Source organism: Emys orbicularis, chromosome 14 (assembly GCF_028017835.1).
Source record: "Emys orbicularis isolate rEmyOrb1 chromosome 14, rEmyOrb1.hap1, whole genome shotgun sequence".
Classification (NCBI taxonomy): domain Eukaryota; kingdom Metazoa; phylum Chordata; order Testudines; family Emydidae; genus Emys; species Emys orbicularis.
In genome coordinates, this window is record NC_088696.1 from 11,107,065 (window position 1) to 11,122,360 (window position 15,296).

The 15,296-nt window shown below is 44.2% G+C and overlaps 1 protein-coding gene across 1 annotated transcript in view; it reads left to right on the top strand.

Moving 5' to 3' along the window:
• Positions 1-2,043: 2,043 nt before the first annotated feature.
• Positions 2,044-15,296, top strand: part of LOC135888834 (polycystin-1-like protein 2) — a 66,600-nt gene continuing 53,347 nt past the window's right edge. Inside the window, exons 1-4 of the mRNA XM_065416622.1 lie at positions 2,044-2,440; positions 7,279-7,440; positions 11,874-12,059; positions 13,353-13,463. Of these exons, the coding sequence (XP_065272694.1) occupies positions 2,044-2,440; positions 7,279-7,440; positions 11,874-12,059; positions 13,353-13,463 (856 nt within the window). The remainder of the gene's footprint in view (positions 2,441-7,278; positions 7,441-11,873; positions 12,060-13,352; positions 13,464-15,296) is intronic.

The following is a 15,296-nucleotide window of genomic DNA, read 5'->3' on the forward strand; positions in this document are numbered from 1 at the left end:
GCCCCTGTTCACGAGACAGTGAAATGCACAAAGTCAGCAAACTTCTCTAATCTCCTTCATTTATAGGGGTTTGATGGGTTACTCGAGGCAACAGTAGATTAAAAAAAAATCACGCAGCTGTAGAAACTGCCAGCTGGGGACTCGTCTGGAGAACCTGCTTTATTCTTTAGGCAGCTCTACTCACCACTGTGCTCTTACAGGCCTGATCCAAGGTCCACTGAAGCCAAAGAAAAGACTTCCCTTGACTGCAGTGGACTCTGGATCTGCTGCATCAGTTCTGCCGGTGGCATCTCCAATTCTGGCATTTCTAACAGGATCTTCATGAAACTAGATTCTCAGCCGCAGAGAAAGGATCAAAAGATATGAAAGGATCGATCCATATCTCACAAATATGGTAGTGTGTATCATTTGCAGGAACCCGCATATTCCCATATCACTGAGTCAGACTCACTTGATAAAGCACAGCCATCTCTATCTGGGCCTCCTCTCTGAAACCTGTGCTCTCAGAAACAGCATCTGTTCCAGGGACTTAGATCAAGTCCAGCTTCCTCAACGCCAGCCAGATCAACAGGGCATGGGAGGATTAAGGCCCTTTCAGACAAATGTAATTAAAATATACAGTATTGAACCAAGTAAACAATGCACACATTCAGCTCCGCGCCTCGTGACAAACCTTATAGTGCATGATTTTACCTTAAAATACCTTAGTTCTTCTGTGTCCTGCTTAGCTAGTTGAGTGGCTGGGAAGGGGAGTTGCAGGACAGTCTGAATTGACACTCAGACTGTAAGTGCTCATGGGCTGCAGTGCGTACAGTTTTCTTTGTAAGAAAGGCTTGAAGCGTACGACTTAAAAGGGTCACATTTTTGTAAGACATGATTTATCATCAAATGTAAGAGCTTGAATCTCCTTTCACTTACACTAGTGTAAATCGAGCATCCACACTGAATTCGGTGGAGTTACACCATGTAATACCCAGTGCAAGAGGAAAATCAGGCCCTGAGATTCTAGGGTAAAAAGAGCTTTAATCCTATTGGGCATGCAGAGCCAGCAGACATTGGGAAACCTGGAGGACATCCTTTGCATGCAAGCTCAAAAACATGTATGCATTTTAGCTCATAAAGACTGTTGTCTAGCTTCCCAAAGGCCATCCCATTACCTCTTATTAGGGTGTCAGATCCACAGGCTTACAATGTAAACTTAAGGCCCCCAAGACATTCTGATAACCAAGGCAATATTTTAATTTGAAAAACAAGTTTGTTTTAACATTAACTCCCTCATCCACTTTCTCGTAAAGCAACAGGCAGCAATGATCGTATAAATAATGGAGCTCTGTTTAGCTTCACAGGGGATGATGCAAGCATTTTCTTTTTTGTCACCAGATATGGAATTCACCTGGGGGGTTGTTTACTTGTTTTGAATTTAATGCATCAAAAATCTCAAAGTGAAACTTAACTGGAACAGCTGAGAGTCCCCCGGCTGTGTGTTAAAACAAGAGAAGAGTGAATATCATATGATAATTATATATATCTTAAACTAGCATCCAAAATCTAAAATAATAATAAGAGAAACTCAAGACAATTAGAAGAATCTAGATGAGCAGCTTGGTTCTTTCCCATCTCTATAATTCCCTGTCTTCCTAAATTCTGATTTTTCTCATTCTTCATTCATTCCTACTGATTACAGCTCTTTTTGTTGTTGTAAAGCACTCACCCACAAATGTTCAGTACAATGAATCCTTTGACAGGGAGGCGTTATCTTAGCGAACCATATGCCCAATGGCAACATATATCAACTTTATCTTTTCCACTCATGGACGAGGTGAAAAGTCTAATGACCACTATGCAAACTGGCTTGATTTGGAATGGGACGTTTACACAATGGTTCTCATATCGCCCATTGCAGCGACTTAGCATCAACACTTACTGCATGTATCCCCAGATGCAATAACCTTTATTGATGAGGAGCAATCTGTTCCCCATGCTATTGCTGGTATTATGTGACAAACAGCAAGGAGGAAAAAGAAAGATTGATGGCGTAATAGGATGACAGCCCAAGCCTTTGAAGAGAGAGGGACAAAAAGCGGGGTGATGTGGTGCATAACACCAGTGCTATGGAGGGCTCCAACCGCTAAGCTAAGAATGTGGCTTCTAATCACTGTTCTCTCCTCTCTCGTTCTCTGTTCGGCTGTGGAGGAAATTGCTCTTGAGGAGGGGATACCTTGTTCAAAGTACCAGGTGGCTTTCAACCTTTCGTGCTACGAGTTTGTGAGACTCCAGCGCACTTTCACGAGCGCCCAGAGCTGGTGCGAGAGAGGAGGGGGGCACCTCATTTTTATTGAAAATGAGGAAACTCAACAGTTCTTGCAGAAACATATCTCCGAGGACAGGGAGTGGTGGATAGGACTGACCTCAAGTTCCCTTCTGAATGAAACTACAGAAGGTAGGTGATCTCAAAAGAGAAATAGTGCCTTCTTTTAAGTTAGGTTGCAACTTGAAAGAGCTACTACATCGCTGTAGTAATGCAAGGAAACCCTACTGTAGGGTTCTGCTGATGAGTCACTCTTGTTCTAGTATCACCAGATGACATCTAGGGGCATATACCAATGTATTACAGAGCTGCTTCTATTATGAGAGGCATCATTACCCTCTGGACCAGGAGTCAGGGGGTCTGGGTTCTATTCCCAGCTCTGCTACTGACCTGATGTGTGACCTTGAACAAGTCACTTCACCTCTTTGCACTTCTTGTCCCCCTCCCACTCTTTGCCTGCCTTGTGTATTTTGACTGTAAATTCCTTGGGGCAGAGACTGTCTTCTATGATGTATTTGTACAGTGAGTAACCCAGTAGGGCCCAAATCTTTGGCTGGGGCCACTAGATGCTATTGCAATACAGGTCTGTCTCATCTTACGCTGGGGTTACGTTCCGCAGTCAGCGCCTAAAGCGAAAATCGCGTATAGTCAAAATTACATTGAGTGTAATGGCGGGTGGAATCGCCCGCACTACAGAAACAGTATTTAAATTGTTATTTCTCTCTCATTTTTTGTTTTTTTGTTTTGTTTTTGCCGACCGCGTAAAGCTGAAATCGCGCATGTTAAATGCGCCTAAGATGCGACAGACCTGTACATATAACTACTATTGTTATATGGACCCTATCTGGAAGACCTTACTGAGGTCCTCTTCAAGTTGATGGCCCATTTTAAACATGCTCACATATCCACACTCATGTAGACAAGAAAGACCATCTCAAACACAAGGCAGGACCTAATTTAATGGCTAGGGCAGGAAACTGTAAGCGAGGAAACCTGGGTTTTATTCATAGCTCTGTTACTGATTTTCTGTGTGACCTGGGGTAAAGTCATTTTATCTCTCTCTGACTTAGTTTTCCCATCTATATATTGGGGATAGAAACAATATTTAATATCTACTGTCCCGAAAGCTATAGGAATGTTATGCTTGTAACAGAAGGAAAAACCAATGTCCTGTTTGCTTTCTGCTTAACTCATCTCAAATGGTTTATCAAAGGATTGCAGGGTTGTTCATAAGTCATAATAATGGGCTAAATACTGCTCTCATAACTCCAGTGTAAATCCATTGTAGACTTGCTCTATTCTACAAAGTTAGAGAATGGAGTTAGCCCAGATTTTCACTGGTATAACAGAGCAGAATTTTGCCCTTTTTTATAGATATGTATACACACAATATATACATATACACACACAAACACAGTAACTGAGTGAAATTTAAGGGTCGGTGATATGCAGGCAATCAAATTAGATGATCAAATGGTCCCTTCTGGCCTTAAACTCAATGAATTTATGAATGAATATATATGATCCAGTACCTAAAAGCGATGCAAAAGGATACATTTCCTCAGTGAACATCACTGAGACTTGGAAGACTCTGTTATGAAAGGTGCTAGGCATTTAAAAACACAATTTTAAATGAATACAACCAAAGTCCCTTTCCAGTTTTCATCCCCTCTCTTCCAATGGTGCAAGCTGAGCTCTGTAATGTACTAACAATAAATTCCATAGGCTTTTCAGGAATAGGGTGACCAGATAGCAAGTGTGAAAAATTGGGATGGGGTGGGGGGTAATAGGCACCTATATAAGAGAAAGCCCTGAATATCGGGACTGTCCCTATAAAATCAGGACATCCGCTCATCCTATTCAGGAACTGCAGATGAGCATTTCCATCAAAATGCAGCTTCATATACGTTTGTCTGACAAATAGTGGTGTCTCTCCCCTCAGTCGCGTTTATGAGAATGTATTCTTATTTAAATGGTGATATAATAGACTAGAATCCCCAGTCCACCTTGTATGTCCATGGACCCTGAGACATAGGGATTGGCACAGGTTGAGGGGTGTGTTTTTGTAGGGTTACCATATTTAAAAAATAAAAAAAGAGGACACTCCACGGGGCCCTGGCCCTGCCACTTTCCCACCCCGGCCCTGCCCCAACTCCGCCCCTTCCCCGTCCCAACTCCGCCCCTTCCCCGCCCCTTCCCCAAAGTCCCCGCCCTAACTCCGCCCCCTCCCCTGAGCGCCCCGCATTCCCCCTCCTCCCTCCCAGCCACGCGAAAAGGGCTGCCCGAGCGCTACCGGCTTCACGGTTTGCCGGGCAGCCCCCAGACCCTGCGCCCACGGCCGGCGCTTCCCCAGAGCAGCTGGAGCCCGGGAGGGGAAGGGCCCAGCTGGGGACGCAGGGTCTGGAGGCTGCCCGGCAAACCGTGAAGCCGGTAGCGCTCGGGCTTCGGGCAGCCCCCATGCCTCCAGACCCTGCGCCCCCGGCCGGGCACTTCCCCTCCCGGGCTCCGGCGGCTGCTGTGCTCCCTGAACTCCTGGGCTCTGTATGCGCCGAGCTGCCCGAGCGCTACCGGCTTCGGGTAGCCCCCATGCCTTCAGACCCTGCGCCCCCGGCCAGGCACTTCCCCTCCCGGGCTCCGGCGGCTGCTGTGCTCCCTGAACTCCTGGGCTCTGTATGCGCCGAGCTGCCCGAGCGCTACCGGCTTCGGGCAGCCCCCATGCCTCCAGACCCTGTGCCCCCGGAGCCCGGGAGGGGAAGTGCCCGGCGGGGGGCGCAGGGTCCAGAGGCATGGGGGCTGCCCGAAGCCGGTAGCGCTCGGGCAGCTCGGCTCTTACAGAGCCCAGGAGTCAGGGAGCACAGCAGCCCCCAGCGCCCACTCTAAGGTAAGCCAGGGAGTATTTTTCCCGGACATGTTCCGCTTTTTGGAAATTCCCCCCGGATGGGGGTTTGATTACCAAAAAGCCGGACATGTCCGGGAAAAAACGGACGTATGGTAACCCTAGTTTTTGTGGGTGTCCTATGTTAAAATGTTGGAGGCACCTCACTGTTAATATTATTATAATTCTAATCCAAGGACAATTATTCAGACAATTATTGCAGTGGCTTGGATTTCCATGGGCTCAATACCTGCTCAGGAGGAAAACCTGAATCTCTGTCAGAACAACATGCCTACATTACTCCAGCATAAGCATTTGAGAGGCTATATAATGTTGGTGCCATATGTCTCATGACAATGGGCTTGATCCTAGCACCGCGACTCAGGAAAAACTGCCGTTGGCTTCAGTGGGAGATTTGTCTGAGTAAGGACTGCGGGACTTGCCTTACAGCTGTGCTTCTTACTGACAATAGCCAACGTCTCCCACAAAGTGTGGCTTGAGCCTCTTCATTGGCACTCGCTACTTGGAGTGGCTGGTCACCTCTCCTCATATGGGCTGGGTTCTGGGTTCTTTTTTGTGATACCTGGTGCCTCCCCCCAAGGTGACTTCCTCATTGTGCTGAGACACAAAAGGGTGCTGTCTCTTGGGAAACTGAATAAGTTGCCACTGCTGGCAAGGAGTATAAAATCCAATACACAGGAAACAATAGAGTACATCAACACAAACCCCAGCAAAGAAATGCCACCAAAACCAACAGTGTAACAAAGGGGAACTTTACTGGGAGCAGGAAATTAGGATCTGGGGAAGGAAAGCGTTAGGGTTAATTAACAAGTACTAAAAACATCATCAAATTTCTCACCTCCCACCTCTTCCCAACCCAGCTGCTTCCCTGGCACCTTCCCAGGCCGATGGTACGCTGAGGGGTTGCTGTGAATGTTGACTGGCTTAAACAAAAAAAGGATCCTCTTACAGTGTCTTTGCCTCTGGTTGGAGCAAGGGCCTTTCCTGGCTCCCCGGGCTGCAGTCCTGTGTAGGGTGACCACCTTTGTTAGATGGAGGAAAACCACAAGAAAAATAAGGCACAGCGCTTTATTTTAAGTGATATTTTAGGGAAACACCATTTCCCGTAGCTGCGCATATCACAGATTTTTCTCTCAAGTGTACATTTCTACTGCCCTCAAGTACATATGCAATTATCATGCTTCAATTTAACGTTTAAAATGGTACTTACAATACATATCAATAAATCTTAAAATCAGTGACAGGTGGTCACCCTCAAAGGGACAAACCAATGAAATAAGGGATGGTCCCTTAAAATAAGGGATGGTTGCTCAACCTACTCGGCTGGCTCTCGGTAGCCGAGTCGGGTCTCTGCCACTCAATGCTGGTCTCTGCAGGGCTGGAACTGCCTGACCCATGCGCTAGATCCTACAGAAGTTCAAAGACTCCCTTTGTGGGGAAGGGGAGTTAATCAGGCTACATCTACACTACGGGGGGGGGGGGTCGATTTAAGATACGCAAATTCAGCTACGCGAATAGCGTAGCTGAATTCGACGTATCAGATCCGACTTACCCTGTTGTGAGGACGGCGGCAAAATCGACTGCCGCGGCTCCCAGTCGACAGCGCTTACTCCCACCTCCGCTGGTGGAGTAAGCGCGTCGATTCGGGGATCGATTGTCGCGTCCTGACGAGACGCGATAAGTCGATCCCCAAGAGATCGATTTCTACCCGCCGATTCAGGCGGGTAGTGTAGACCTAGCCTCAGAGACTGACTCTGAACTGTTCTCCTTCTCTCTGAGCTGCTCCCAAACTCCAAATTGAAACTAAAACATGCCTTTATGTCTCTGAGTCAGGCCCTCCTCTCCCAGAGCAGCTGAGCAGCCCTGACTCAGCACTGGCCCAGCAAACTGCTTGACCCTATCACCTCCCTACTGACCTAAGCAGGAGTTTCTAGTCCATTCTGTCCCAAATCCAGACTCTAGTAGCCTTGATTGTTGTAGTCTAGACTCTGGAAGCTTAGTCCAGAGTTCCAGGAGCTGGCAAACTCCAAGTGATGGTTACAGACATTTTCGATGTGGTTTACTTTGTTCACAGGATCATTGATTTGGTTGGACACTTCAAATATAAGCTACAGCAACTGGCATGAGGATCAGCCGTCTCTCTTAGCCAATTGTGGGTACATCCTGAAGAACGCTGGCTATGAATGGGGCATGACAGAAAACTGCAGTCAGGAGTTTGACTTCATTTGTGAATTTGGTAAGATGCACAGCAGATGGTGCTAAAACTGAGCATGCTGCATTTCAGGCAATGTTTAAATTACCCAGGATTCGTTAAAAGTCATCATTCAGTAAATAAATATCAAGCTTATTTAAAAAAAAAAACCATAAAACCCAGGCAGCTGTCCCCTTTGCCTATCTGCTGGCAGAGGGAAAGATCCAGAGAGGGGTTGAGCACCAGAGTCAATGGGAGTTGTGGGTACTCAGCACTTCGATGGTTCAGGTTCTAATCCCGACAAAGGAAGTGGTTGTTGTATGATATGGATCTTGATTGCAACGAGGGGCAAGGATGGGACTACCAAAGTCATTTCCACATGTGCCCAAATCCAAGAATAGAAGCAGGTTCCAGAGATGAAAGGCCACTGCATTCACTCACTATGCAACTAGTGACTGGTTAATTTGGACTCTGAACTCCTAGGAGCATAGGAGTAACTGGAAACCATTATCTGAGCACGTTCCTCTTGTCTTTTCTCAAACCACATCTGCTGTACAGCACTGCAGCCTGCAGTTTCCCCTAAGGTAAGGAGAGGGACTAGATCCTGTAGTTCCCTCTGGCACTCCAGCAGGAGAGGAGACCAAACAAATGCAGCCTGTGGTGTCTAATCTTACCACCCAAGTAAATCCTGGCTTGGATCAAGCAGCCATGGAATGGAGTGCTGTGCTGACTAGACTACTTCCTCCAACATACGCACACACATATAAGGAGAATTTGTGTTTCTCATCGGTTTCATGTGAGTGAGGCATTTTAAGCTGCTCATTTGCGTAAACTAGAGCTAAGGTCACGGGCATCTTAGTATTATTCAAGATAGTTAAGTCCAAAGCAGACTGCAAGGAGTTAGGGGGGATCTCACAAAATTGGGTGACTGGGCAACAAAATGGCAGATTAAAATTCAATGTTGATAAATGCAAAGTAAGGATATTGGAAAAAATAATCCCAACTATACACATATAATGATGGGGTCTAAATTAGCTGTTAGCACCCAAGAAAGAATTCTTGGAGTCCTTGTGGATAGTTCTCTGAATACTTCTGCTCAGCGCACAGCAGAGGTCAAAAAGGCTAACAAAAAGTTAGGAACTATTAGGAATGGGACAGAAAATATCAGAATGCCACTGTATAAATCCATGGTGCAGCCACACTTTGAATGCTGTGTCCAGTTCTGGTTGCCCCATCTCCAAAGGATTTAATGGAACTGGGAAAAGTTCAGAGAAGTGCAGCAAAGATGCTCCAGGTTATGGGACGGCTATAAAGGAGAGACTAAGAAAGATTAGGGCTGTTCTACTTAATAAAAGAGACGACTAAGGGGGGTGGATTATGATACAGGCCTATAAAATCATGAATGGTGTGGAGAAAATGAATAGAGAAGTGTTATTTACCCTTTCCCACACTACAGAAATGTTGGGTCACCCGAGGAAATTTATAAGCAGCAGGTTTAATACAAACAAGAGGAAGTACTTTTTCACACGACACATAACTAACCTGTGGAACTCATTGCCATGGAAAGTTGTGATGGCCAAAAGCATGACTGGATTTTAGAAAGAACTGGATACATTCATGGAGGATAGGTCCATCAATGACAAATAGCCAAGATGGTCAGGGTTTCAACCCTATGTTTAGGGCAACCCTAAACCTCTAACTATCAGAATCCGGGAAGATAGGGGTGGATCACTTCAGAAGTGCCCTGTTCAGTACACTCCCCCTGAAGCTCTGGTATGGGTCACTGTCAGAGATAGGATATTGGACAAGATGGGCTGACCAACATGGCAGCTCTTTTGCAACAGAGTCTGGTTGCAGATTGACTAATATACATAGTCTCTGAATCCAGTGTTCCGGCAGAGGCTGCTACAAGCTCTAGCAATGCTCCTGCCCTGTCCACTATCAAGTACAGTATTTTATGTATTTAAAATTAAAAAGGGATTTTTTCTTTACAACCAGAATTATCACCCCTCTCTTTGGAAGGAGGTCAGCATTCATTACCATAGGGCCTAATCCAAAGCTCTTTAAAATCAAAGGGACTCTTTCCATTGATTTTGCTGCAATGGGGTTTGGATCAGGCCTTTAATGAGCAATATTAGAGGCTGAAACGGATTAATAACAATGGGTTCCATTACATTATTTCTTCATTAACCCAGAAATGAAGTGTAGAAACTCCTGGCATCAATCAACCATTTCAGAGATTGATCCAAATCACTGACTTGTTTTCAATATCTCCAGTCCACATCCACCGAGGCACAAATAAACTTCACTAATAGTTAGAGCAGGGGAGTGGGAGAGAGGACTAGGTCCTTGTACCAGTTCTGCATGCTATGAGTCTGATCCAATGTCCACAGAGGTCAATGGCAGTCTTTTCATTGGCTTCACTGGGTGTTGGCTTGAGCCCTACGTGATCTTTAGCAGCTCACATAACCTCATTGTGCGTCAGTTTGCCCATGTGTAAAATGGGAATCGCAGTATTTACCACCACCCCACAGGGCTATTGTGAGGGTTGAATCATATTTCTAATATGCTTGGAATCTTCAGCGTGAATGTCTATAAGGTCTGACAAACTAGTCTAAGTGCTCAGATACAATGTTGGTAAGTGCAGTATAAAAGCACAGATAGATCGATGGCCTTGTAACTAAGCTTTCCTCCCTTCTGTTGTTCTTCCCAGAACTTTTCATGTGTCTCTATCTGCAGTTAAAGCTTCACAGACCTTGTGGGATTTATTCTTTCCATTTCACTGTTAGATGCATAATAAACCATAGCACTATACTGTAGTCAAAATACACATTTCTAAACAGGTTTTGAATGGATAGTGTTAGTCAATTAATCCTACTTTTTTTAAGCATAAATGCCATGCAAAATTTGCTGAGGGAGCAGCTATAATGACAACCTTCTTTGTGGAAGGAAAAGAACAAAAAAAAAAAAAAAAAAAGCAGTAGATAATAGCCCCAACTAGAATTTAACAGCAAATTATGTTACAAGCTTATTTAGACAGCTCTAACCTGTAATCTGGTCATGTTGCTATAGATACAGCTAGGCTTAGATTTAGCCATTAAATAAGGATAGCACACAATTACCACAGTGTGCACACACTGGCACTGCTAATCAAGGCTTTCAAGAGGAACAGTCACAGTTGCCATTGGAGAATGATGTACTTAAATCGGGGCAACTGAAGCAATGTTCTTCTGTGGCTCCCGTAAGTGACACCAAGGGTTTTCAGGCATCTTCTTTCTTAAATAAGTTCAGGTCATTGGAAGAATCCTAGACAGTTATCAGCTTGCCCCTCAAAGAATAAGGTATGTGTGTTTAGGGGCATGATCCTGCTATGCTTACTCACCCACACAGTCCCACTGAAGTCAATGGGACTTCACATGTGAGTAAGGGGTGCTTCCATGAGTAGGCTACAGTCAAGCCCCCTATTGAATAAGTAGGCTTTTCTCCTGGGCAGCTTCCTGAGCCTAAAGCAGATCACACGTTACCTAGGAGCTGTTTCTGATCTTACAAGTAGCCTGAAACCTTTAAGTATTGCTGGTCAAAACTTTTACATGAAAAAAATTTTGAATGAATATTTTTTCAGTGTTCTTCATTTTTAATTCACTTTTAATTTTTTAAAGAAATTAACTCTGTAAAATGTTCTTCTTTGGTTCTCAAAACAAAAAAAAAAAAAGATGTTTTTTGTTCTTTGCCCCCAACCCCTTTTCTTTTCATTTTCCCCATTTTCTTCTTCTTTTTCTTTAGTTGTTATTGTTCTACTGGGTGAGAAGAAAAAAGGGAGAGAAAGGGGGAAAACAACAAAAAACGAAAATTTTTGGTTTACTTTTTTTTGTAAAAAAAACCCCAGAACTTTCAATAAAATGAACCCAAAACAAAAGGCATTATTCATTAAAAACATTGATGAAAAATTACAGCCAACTTTACCTTTTTGTTTCCCATCCCAGTGTCACTTAAACTTGTTTTTTTTAATACACACACTCAGCAGAGCCTTCTACACCTCACTTCCTTCACACCGCAAATACAGCTTTTTGCTCATTCTAACAGGCATTGAGGAGCCAGTATGCTAAGTCGAGACTAGAGCAAGAGCTGATCAAAAAAGGGGGAGGGAACTGCAGTTTCCCCCCAAAAAATCCCCCCTTTTTTCCCCCAGAAATTCACAATTCTTAAACATTTCAACCAGCTCTGTAGTTGTTCAAAAATGGAGATGGTGTCATGAAAATTCCATCTGAATTCCCCCGTTTTTTAAAAAAAACCAAAAACCAATTCAAAATAACTTTAGTTGAGACCCACCTTCAGGAATCACCATGGGAGTCTCATTTCCTGGGCAGGATAAGACCACACAGATTCCTGGTAGGGGAGAAGCTGTTCCTAGTCCCTGTGGCAGAGGATGCACTGTATATCCTTGTCTGAGATGACATCTGTTCTTCCTTTCCCATCAGAATCTGGCCAGAGCCTTGCTTGTGATAACTTCAATGCCACCATGCAATGTGGGTCAGGAGAAGTCATTCAGATTGGTGACAGTTTCTATGGGCGGAAGACCCCTCACTACTGTGTATTGGAGACTCCCCTCCAGCTTGACACGGAGGAGGATTGCAGCTGGACCAGTGTCAAGGATGAAGTAGTAGGTAAATATCTCATTGCAGCATTTGTCAGAGTTCTACAGTAAGCACTACAATGTGTGGTACCTAAAACAACTGACCTTGCTTTATGTCTGTGGATGTTCATGGGTCAAATTCTGCTCTCAGTAACACCTGTGCAAGGCCAGAGTTGAGTTTTACATTAGTGTCATTGACAGCAGAATTTGGCCCTTTACTGGCAAATAAAAACTACATATACGCAAGCTTGATTCTAGCTGCCTTCTCGTATATAGCCAATTGTCCAATGGTTAGGCCACTAATCTAGGACTTGGGAGATCTGGATTCATGTCCTTATTCTACCAGAGACTTCCTGAGTGACCTTGGGCAAGTCACTTGACCTCTCTGTGCTTCAGTTTCCCATTTGTAAAATGGGGATGATAACAAAACTTTTCTGCCTCACTGGGGTGTTGTGAGGATAAATACACTAAACATGGTGAAGCGCTTTATGCTGTACTGATGAAAAAGCTTTATACAGAAGCTAGGTTTTATTACTATTCAGCTATGCACTTCTTACATTTTTAGTTTTACTCATTTTTTCACAGCATGATCAAAAGCTCTCACTGTCATTTCATTGCAGTTTTCTCATCAGTAGAGTTTAGGTTCATGCCTTGTTCATTCTTTCTATCAGACTAAGATTTTATGGAACACATTTAATTGTTTATTGCTAAGGCAGAGTCCAGTGACAGTTGAAGTGAAACCTCATGGAAGAAAAGTACATGCAGGTGAAAAAGACTGGTATTTATCCACCAGATTTTAGGCTACAAAGTTTTCTGTTCACTTGGGACTTTATTCATCCATTGTTCCCTGTGCACAAATCCCATTAAAGTCAATTTCTTCCCACATTTCTCTTGTCTCTCTGGCATGGAACCTGCACAGTATCATTGACTCTAATTCATTATTTCATCCTTATGTTTATCTTTCCATCCTATTTAGTTATCATGTCAATTTCATCTACTAAACACCTAAAAATTGGGTTCTACTTTATAATTGACATAACCATAAATTCAATGCACATCCTTGTTCCTTCCACTTTTGTAACAGTAATAGTTTTTGGTTTTTTTGCTGGTCTCCATCCAAAGCATGACTGATTCAAAAAACCATGCAGCTTGTCTGATCATCTATTCCTGACCCTCTTTTCCCCATTTTGCTCAGAAATCGATGGCATAAAAATGCCCTTTTTTTACTTCAATAGCCACCTTTTCTTTGAGTTGTTGTGAAGTTTAAAGTTTGGTACTTTAATCTATCAAATGCCAGTGCACATGAGACTGTGATGCTTTCCAGGGCAGTGTCACGGACTCCAGGCGTGCCAGGTGGCATCAGATGGGACCTTCTTTGGAGATCCTTGTCCTACATTGGGGAGCTACTTGTCTGTTCAATATCACTGCATGGAAGGTAAGTATTAAAGTTGTAGCCATAGTGCCCATACTGTACAATGTTTTAACATTATGACTGGTGACATAGCTCCTTAAAATAGTTTAAGAAGCTAGAGATGGGTCTGAACCAAGAATATCAGACATGGATCTTAAATTCCCCAGTATTGGGATCCATCACACAGAGAAAGCCCCAAGTGGAGAAGTTCAGGTCCAGATCAAAATTTCCCCCAAATCCCAGGGGTTCCATCTATACTGTTCCAAGTTCAGGTCCAACTTTAAAGACAGACATTTGCTTTCTTTTATAATTTAATTATATGTGTGTGAGTGAACTCAATACTTGTGAAAGATCCTGGCATGTTAGCAGTGGAGATTTTAATGTATCCACATGTAACCTTTCTGCCAATGGTGTTGGCAGCAACAAGGGCCAGATCCTTATTTTAGGGGATTTTCAATAATTCCTTAATTTTTGGTTCGAACCCTCATCCAGTAATCTGGGAACCTAAATCACTCTGGAGCCTTTGCTAGGCAAATCTGTACCCACTCTCAAGCACAGAGGTTTAAACAAATGAATTTTACTGGGTGGGAAGAGAAAAAGAAAGGTTAGGTTGATCTAGGACAAATATTTCCAGTTCAATACCTTCCACCACCCTTTACCTCGGGGTGCATAAATCACAGTCCCAAAGAATTAGACCCCGAATGGCTGATGCAGTTTGTTCTGCCTCCCAGTCTCCCATCTCAGTTCTTTGGTCCCCAGCTTCCTCACTCATAGTTTGTGATTCCAAGAGTCCAGGAGGACAACCAGGGTCCCTGTTTCGTAGACAGCTCTCTGATTTCAGCAGCTAGGACAGGGTAGGGTGACCAGACAACAAGTGTGAAAAATCAGGACAGGGGTGGGGGGTAATAGGAGCCTATACAAGAAAAAAGACCTCAAAATCGGGACTGTCCCTATAAAATCGGGACATCTGGTCACCCTAGGACAGGGAGACCTCACCAGAGTCACTAGGCTGACAGACTGTTCCTATGAATTCGTCTGTTCTCGCTGTAGTGCTGTAGTGCAACTGCTCTCACTCTGCTGCTCTCCTATTGCAAGCTGTGACCTGCGGGTGAATCCAACTGCGGCTTTGCTCTGCCTGCTGCTCACGTGACAAAAACTGCTGCAGGGCTCTGACCTCTGCTTGCCACTGGCTAGACAACTGGAAGCCTCTGGTGATCTCTGCTCCCCTAATGCAATTATAGCTCTTAGCTTGGCTATTCTAGATATAAGGGGACCAGTGGTGTTATAAACCCCTCAGAATCTCTACTACCCAGAAACAATGCACGTTCTTTGCCCTTTCTCTCCGGCTTTGTCCAGGGCCTCTTACCCGACTAGGGTTGCCAACTCTGACTGAAGCTATTCCAGGAGATTTTTCCCCCCAACATGACATAATGTCATTTTCTTAAAATAGCCTATCAAAATCTCCCGGATTGCTTTCACTAGTCACCAGGAGATTGATGCCGATTCCAGGAGACTCCAAGGCCAATTCTGGAGGGTTGGCCACCTTATACCCCACCTCAGCAAACATCACTTTCATCAGGATGACCTCATACCCAGTCATTGTCCAGGCTTTGCCCAGGGGGGTTCCCAACAGGGTAATCTCAAAAATATGGGCCCCAAGTACAAAATTTAGTCAAATTATATATCCCAGTGTCCTCAAACTACTTGCAGTTAATATGTAAATAAGATACTGCCTCACACAGTTGACTCCCCTTGCTCTCCAGTAGATGACAGCAGAGAACAGAGTTGATATTTAAATGAGGTACTGCCTCATTTAAACTCTCCTTGTTCTCCAGCAGTTGCCATCAGAGAGCTCAC